Source organism: Camellia sinensis, chromosome 3 (genome assembly GCF_055761805.1).
Source record: "Camellia sinensis isolate YWXY chromosome 3, ASM5576180v1, whole genome shotgun sequence".
Taxonomy (NCBI): Eukaryota; Viridiplantae; Streptophyta; class Magnoliopsida; order Ericales; family Theaceae; genus Camellia; species Camellia sinensis.
This window is the reverse complement of record NC_138963.1, coordinates 10,940,320-10,947,284: the sequence shown is the minus strand read 5'-3', so window position 1 is coordinate 10,947,284 and position 6,965 is coordinate 10,940,320. Positions and strand designations below refer to the sequence as shown.

The 6,965-nt window shown below is 35.0% G+C and overlaps 1 protein-coding gene across 1 annotated transcript; it reads left to right on the top strand.

Moving 5' to 3' along the window:
- The first annotated feature begins 843 nt into the window (after positions 1–843).
- LOC114292850 (uncharacterized) lies at positions 844–6,305 on the top strand. Its single transcript, XM_028236867.2, has 3 exons — positions 844–1,693; positions 1,790–2,220; positions 5,568–6,305. Exons 1-3 carry the CDS (start codon positions 1,529–1,531, stop codon positions 6,007–6,009), a joined length of 1,038 nt encoding a protein of 345 aa, XP_028092668.1. The 5' UTR covers positions 844–1,528; the 3' UTR covers positions 6,010–6,305.
- The last annotated feature ends 660 nt before the right edge of the window (positions 6,306–6,965 follow it).

Below are 6,965 nucleotides of genomic sequence, written 5' to 3'. Positions count from 1 at the left end.
CTTGAGAATATAATAGGGATCGGAGAGACACAACTAAAACATGAAACAATCTCCACCGAAAAAAAATAAATAATCATATAAGCACATAGTCCCTATTCTTGATTATAGAAGAAAATATACTAACTTGACCGTCAAAACGTTCTTCTGATCAAACATCATCAATCAGGTGATTTTTATGATTGTGTTATATTGCAAAAAAATAAAAACAATATATTTCTTTTATTTGGAAGCTCTAAAAAGTATATTAATGATGTGAAAAATTCAAAAAAAAAAAATTAAAACTAATCAAGGTCAAAATATCACATCACATGAGACACACACCAATTAAAACTATTAAAATCTTTAATTTAGAGTTCACAATTTTTTTAAAAAAAACTATACGGACTCGAACTTTTAACACATTTGACATTTTTAAGTACGTATTCAAGCTCACTAGTTGTTTGGTAACAAAATCATAATAGACAGTTTATTGAACCACTATTCTACTTGTTTCAAGCGTTAAGCGAATATTGAAAAATAATTGTATAAAATTAATTCATAAAAAATATATTATAATATAAAATATTTAATGCCATAACAAACTGAACCACGTCTACTACTAGTCAAAAGAAAACCAATGATTAGCTAACACAAATGCAGACTTAGGACTACCATGAAAGGGTAAATGATAACAATATGCTCTTTTTTTCAAAAAAAAAGGTAGCGTTGGCCATGACCTTGTCAAAATAGTATAATTTCGACAAAGACTACTAGGATTCTTTCGCCAGAAACAAACATAAATAGTTTCTGGGCTCCCTCGTCCAGCAAGTATTTAGCCCGATAATGGGCTTCCACTACAATCCCAGGCCCATCTCCTCCTCTGGTTGATGATTTAGGAGCGTTTTGAAGAATTGGTAAAAAATTAATTTTTTAATTTTTTTAATGATTTTTTTAGTAAAAATTTAGATTCTTTTGAATAAAAAAGTTGGTATTTTTAACTAAAAAAATTAAAAAATTAACTTTTTAATTTGTTGCCAAAATGCTCAAATTAATAAAAAATTAATTTTTTACTTTTTTTTTTAATTTATTTTATCTTTTTATGAATAAAAAATATTAAAGATAATGTACAAATCCGTTTGGGAAGTTGGTTCGTGGACTCTTTTTTTTTTAGTAAAATAGTCACAAAAAATAAAATAGATTTTTTAGTTTATTAAGACAAAACATTCCATTTAACTTATAATCATTACATTTTTTTTTTTTACAAAAAAATCAAAAAAATTAAAAAAAAAGTCAAAAATCATTCCCAAACTAGACATTTTAATCCCAAATTAAAATAATTAAAAAAATCAAAAATCAACCCACCGATGGGAGCTAAAATAAGAAAAATGTTAAAAACTATTTTTTATTTGCTTTCCAAAAAAATCCCTCACCGTCGTTCATCGTTGAAACTCCGGAGAGAGAAAAACCCAGACACAAGAGAGAGGAACTAAACACACAGAGAGAGATTCAGATATATATATAGGGAGGGAGAGAGAGAGAGAGAGAGAATATGGGTGTAGACTACTACAAGATTCTTCAGGTGGACCGAAGCGCCAAAGACGATGACTTGAAGAAAGCTTATCGAAAGCTCGCCATGAAATGGCACCCAGATAAAAACCCTAATAACAAGAAAGATTCCGAAGCCAAATTCAAGCAAATCTCCGAAGCCTACGATGTATACACATTCACATTTTCATCCATCTATCTAGCTATCTCTGATTTGCAAAACCCTAATTTCAAATCTCACTTCTTTTTTTTTTTTTTTTTTTAGGTTTTGAGTGATCCGCAAAAGCGAGCGGTCTATGATCAGTACGGCGAAGAAGCATTGAAGGGACAGGTGCCACCACCAGGTGCCTCCAGTGGATTTTACGGCGCCTCCGACAGTGGTGGTGGTGGGTCGACGACGTTCCGGTTCAATCCTCGTAGCGCCGATGATATATTCTCGGAGTTTTTCGGGTTTTCTACCCCCTTCGGAGGGATGGGAGACATGGGAGGCTCGCGAGCCAGCGCTTCTGGGTTTCCCAGGAGTATGTTTGCTGAGGATATATTTGCTTCTTTTCGGGACAGAGGCGGCGATGGGTCCAGTAATGCGCCTCGCAAGGCGGCTTCAATAGAGCGGACTTTGCCGTGTAGTATGGAGGATTTGTACAAGGGGACTACTAAGAAGATGAAGATTTCAAGAGATGTCATTGATTCTAGTGGGTAAGCTTAGAATTTAATATTTAGTGGTTCCAAAATTTAAATTGCTTGAATTGGTTCAATTGAGCTTGTTGTGGAAATGGATGTTTAGTTGATATATTGATGCATAATGGGTTGTTTTTAGCTGCATTATGTGATTTAATATGTCGCCGAAAATACCAGCTTTATGTATAATCTGTAGAACTTATTTGAGATTGGGTAAGCTTAGAATTTAATATTTAATGGTTCCAAAGTTTAAAGTGCTTGAATTGGTTCAATTGAGATTATTGTGCAATTGGGTATTTAATTGATACATTGATGTGTAAAGGGTTGTTTTTAGCTGCATTATATGATTTGATATGTTGCCTAAAATACCAGCTTTTTATCTATAATCTGTAGGACTTATTTGAGATTAGCATGCCAAATCACTATCCTGTGAAACTATTAAGAAATTTATACTTTTGTTATTAAGTACTCTTTATGATTTCTTCGGTGTGCATATATGAAATTTAATGTACTTATTTGAGATTTCGTGAATTCTCGTGCTCATTCTTCCCGTGCCTAGATTTAAAAAGTTTCTACTCCCTTGTGGCCATATCACAGTTACATTTTGCATCAATTTTCTCAAATGTTTTTATGTTTGTTTGTTTGTTTGTTTTTTTTTTTTTTTTTTTTTTTTTTTTTTTTTTTTTCCGTTTTAAACTTTATTATCGATGCAAATCTTTTATGTGATTTACAATGTACTTTTCAAACTGAATTTGAGTCACCTAGTTGTGGTTTCTTCGTATACTCATGTGTGCTTTGAACTGTGATTCTATGACCAGTTTTGTTTGTAAATCATTCTCTACTTTTATCCTATCTTGTCTCACTTTCACATGTGTGGTTTGGCTGGAATAAAGCTGTGCTCATGCTTCTGTAGTGTTTACGTTTGTGTTTTCCTTATTTTAGTTTTTTACTCTTCTTTCTTCACAGTTCTCGTATTCATCACAGAAGGTGTTCTTCAATGATTCAATTTATCAAGGAGTGCAGTTTAGTTTGAGTTTTGGCCTTATGCTTGTTTCTAATTTCTTTTCTCATCTATATTCTTGCATGGCTTATGACATCGCAGGATTGTATATTGTGTATTTTGTGTTTCAAGTTTGTGCTTCTATCTGTTTTTCTTACCTACCAGTTTGGTCAGATGTTTGTGGAGCTTTCACGTGGAAATTCCAATGAATTAAGTTTAGTTTGTGGATATTCAATTGAGAAACCTGCCTTCGTGCCAGATAATTATCACTTCTCACCAATGGTGGGTATTTGGATCGGGTGCCTTGCAGGTCTGATTTTGATGTTTCCAACTCAGTTGATGGAGTTCATTTGCGTGGTGAATCTCTGATCATGCTAGCATCATAGCTTTTTTTATTTTTATTTTGATTTTTACTAATGCTGACATGTGAAAAGCTTGCAAGATTTTGAGTGAAAAGCTCTCCTTGGGAAGTTTGGAAGCATTGAGAGGAGTATAATAAGTTGTGGATGAGGGAAATAGTTGCAAGTATTCTGGGAATTGTTGGCACCTTACGGTTGCTAGCTTGGATATCTAATTTTCAGGTTGCTGATGTTAGCATTTGGCGTAATTTTTTTGGTTGGTTTTGGAAAAATGTTTTGAGATTTTAGAAGTATTTGGTTTAAATGCATGACATGATGGAAAGTCACCTGGACTTATTTAGGTTACCCAATAAAGGAATTATTGCATGCCATTGCAAGGCTTATTCTGATCAAGGTTTGAGCATGTTCTTGTACATTCAGAGAATTAAGGAACTTCAAGGGAGTGGTTAGAAGGCTTCTGTTTCTAATCAGGTGATTGGGTGCTGTGGTTGATGGCATATGACAAGTAGGAGTGGTTGTTGGGAAAATCAGATTTACCAAAGTTGTCTTGCAGGCACTGACCAATGATATTTTCTTTTCCTTTGTTCTTAGGTGTCGCAAAGGATTTGTTTGGTTTGAAGGAAAAAATGTTGAAAATTTTATTTAATAGAAAGTGAAGTACATGAAAGGAAGATGATAAGAAGAAAAATTTTCAATAAGCATTTGTTTGGGTAGAGTAAAGTTTTGGAAGGACATGATGTTTGAGGGAAGTTTTCCTATATCTCTAGCAGAGTGTGGGACTCTATCTACTATGGGAGTGGTGTGGGGCACGTTTGTTCCGAAGGGCATTTTGCAGGGTCGGGAAATGGTGTTAGTGGAGTGACTGGAGTCGTTCTGTCTATGCTCCAAGGGGTCTCACAATGAATTTTTTTCAATAGCGTCTTTCTACTCGTTCATGATATGCCTTGTTTGTAGGGTTGTGCCCATGGTTTTTAGTGCTCTTTAATGAAATTACTTCTTATCGAATCTTGCCTAAATTAACCTTATCCATGCATCACAAGAGAGAATGTAAATACATGTAGAGTCAATGAAGTGGGAATTTATATAGTATAGACCAACTTCCACAGGAAACAAAATTATTCTTTTGTCGTTTTTTAGGAACCAATTAGTCATGTTTTCTAGAAAATAAAGTGGTTACATGGTTCTATTTTCCCAAAATCTTTTCCTTTCTTGCTAATTGAACTCCTAAAAAACTACAGATATTTTTCCTTTCTTCCACATTCTAGTAGTAGTAAGTCATGTTTTTCCAAGGGGTACTGTTGACACTCGTTTGACTCTAGTTTCCAAGCCACAATCTTCCATGCGCAGATCCTAGGCTCTGCTCTCAGCCTAGGTACTTCTTCTGAGACCAAGTGTTAGGCAAATAGATGATTGCAAATTGGGATTGATCTTACTTGTTAACTATCTTGGAGAAGTCATGGAGATAACCAATTGGAGATCCACTTATGGCAATCTAACTGAGCCAAGGTAAGGCAATTCAGCGAGAGTGATCTGAAGAAGGTGATTCGGAAAGGGAGGTCCTGAGAGGGCACGCAAGAAATCAAGAGGCATGTACCTACACTCAAAAATTCATTTTTTTGTTTGGTACCCATAAAAATCCATTAGTTGTTAAAAATTCCATTCCTCTTTCTCAACCAAAATCCTAAATCGAAATATAGCATTAGTTGTTTACTTACATTTTTGTTCTATATTTTCATGGATCCTATGTTTATATTTGTAACTTGAACCCCATAAGTTGGAATCGGGATTACAGAGGACAATTTTTTTCTCAGGAATTTCCTTTTTGTTAATTCTCACAAGTCTTTACTTTGGGAACTACATTAAAGAACTGCAAAGTGTGCTGGGAAAGTAAGACAGATGGTAATGGGATTACCAATTTGTGAGCTAGATTTATTTTAAACCAAACTCATTATCATTTTTTGTGTTTATGTAGTTTATGCTCTTTTTATTATTATTTTCTCATGTAGGAGACCCACCACAATGGAGGAAATTCTTACAATTGAGATCAAGCCAGGTTGGAAGAAGGGAACAAAAATAACTTTTCCGGAGAAGGGAAATGAACAACGAGGTGTTATACCCTCAGACCTTGTCTTCATTATTGATGAGAAGCCTCACAGCCTCTTCAAGAGGGACGGCAATGATCTCGTTGTCACCCAGAAGATTTCCCTCGTGGAAGCTCTGACAGGTTACACTACACAGATCACCACCCTTGATGGGCGAAATCTGACTGTTCCTATCAATGCCATCATCAGTCCCACCTATGAAGAAGTTGTTAAAGGGGAGGGCATGCCAATCCCCAAGGAACCTTCCAGAAAGGGAAACTTGAGAATCAAGTTCATCATCAAGTTCCCTACGAGGCTTACATCAGAGCAGAAAACCGGCATAAAGAGATTGTTGACATCCTCATGAACGTTTGTGGTAGTGCTTTCTACCCGACACATGTAAGCTTGCATTTGCTGTAGTTTGCTTTGATTTGCTCTGGAAAGAAAAATCATATATTACTGAATAGGGGATTTCATCGAAACCGTTGCTTCGGGTTTTGTTTTTTTTAAAAATTTATTTATTGTTTTCTATGTTTATTTATCAAAAAAAAAAAAAAATTTGTTTCCTATTTGGCAGCTATCTTGTATACTTTCCAGTTTAGTTTGTGAGTTAAAATTTCCTTGTATTTCCAGCATAAAAAGAAAAAAAGAAATTTTGCTGAACCTCCTTGTCTGGACAATTGTTAGACCATTGGCATCTTAATTTGGTTTCTATTCTCAGTTGGTTGTTGGTTTTAGCCGTTTAGGTCCAAGTGCAGGTGATGTTTGCTGTCTAGAGTAGCTAGGGACACCAGTTTTATTGGGATTGAAGTTTTTATTTTTTTATTTTTTTGTTAGTGTTGGGATTATGTGCCTGTAAAAATATGCCCTGTACAACATATTTGAGTTTTCATATTTGATTTACACAGTTTCAGTAAACCATTGTTGACTTGCATTGATCTCCAGGAGTATGGTGAAATCAGTTTTTGGCTGTGAATGTATGCTTTGGACTCGGATAACTGTTAAGAGAGAGAGAGAGAGAGAGAGAGGCATATTGGTTATCCTGTAGATTTTGAGGAATGCTTGACATATTGGTTATCCTGTAGAATTTTGGAAACAATCTTGTCAAACAATATATGTGAAACAGATTTTGTATTTTGATCACACGTTTGTGAGGCAGATGATAAAGTGGCCAGAGTTGGTTGGATGTTCTGAGATTAGAGGGGCATGGCTGGCAAATAATAAACACTAGGCAAGATCAAGTAGGACAGAGTATAACGCAGGGGTGGTGGCATTGTGGTTAAGGCTTGGGGTTTAAACCCAAGGTCACAGGTTCAATTCTCT

Bases quoted from the DNA above. Each gene is read 5' to 3' on its own strand.
- LOC114292850 (XM_028236867.2), top strand. From the start codon at position 1,529: ATGGGTGTAGACTACTACAAGATTCTTCAGGTGGACCGAAGCGCCAAA. The intron at 1,694-1,789 runs GTATACACATTC...TTTTTTTTTTAG, and splicing joins AAATCTCCGAAGCCTACGAT to GTTTTGAGTGATCCGCAAAA. The intron at 2,221-5,567 runs GTAAGCTTAGAA...TTTCTCATGTAG, and splicing joins GATGTCATTGATTCTAGTGG to GAGACCCACCACAATGGAGG.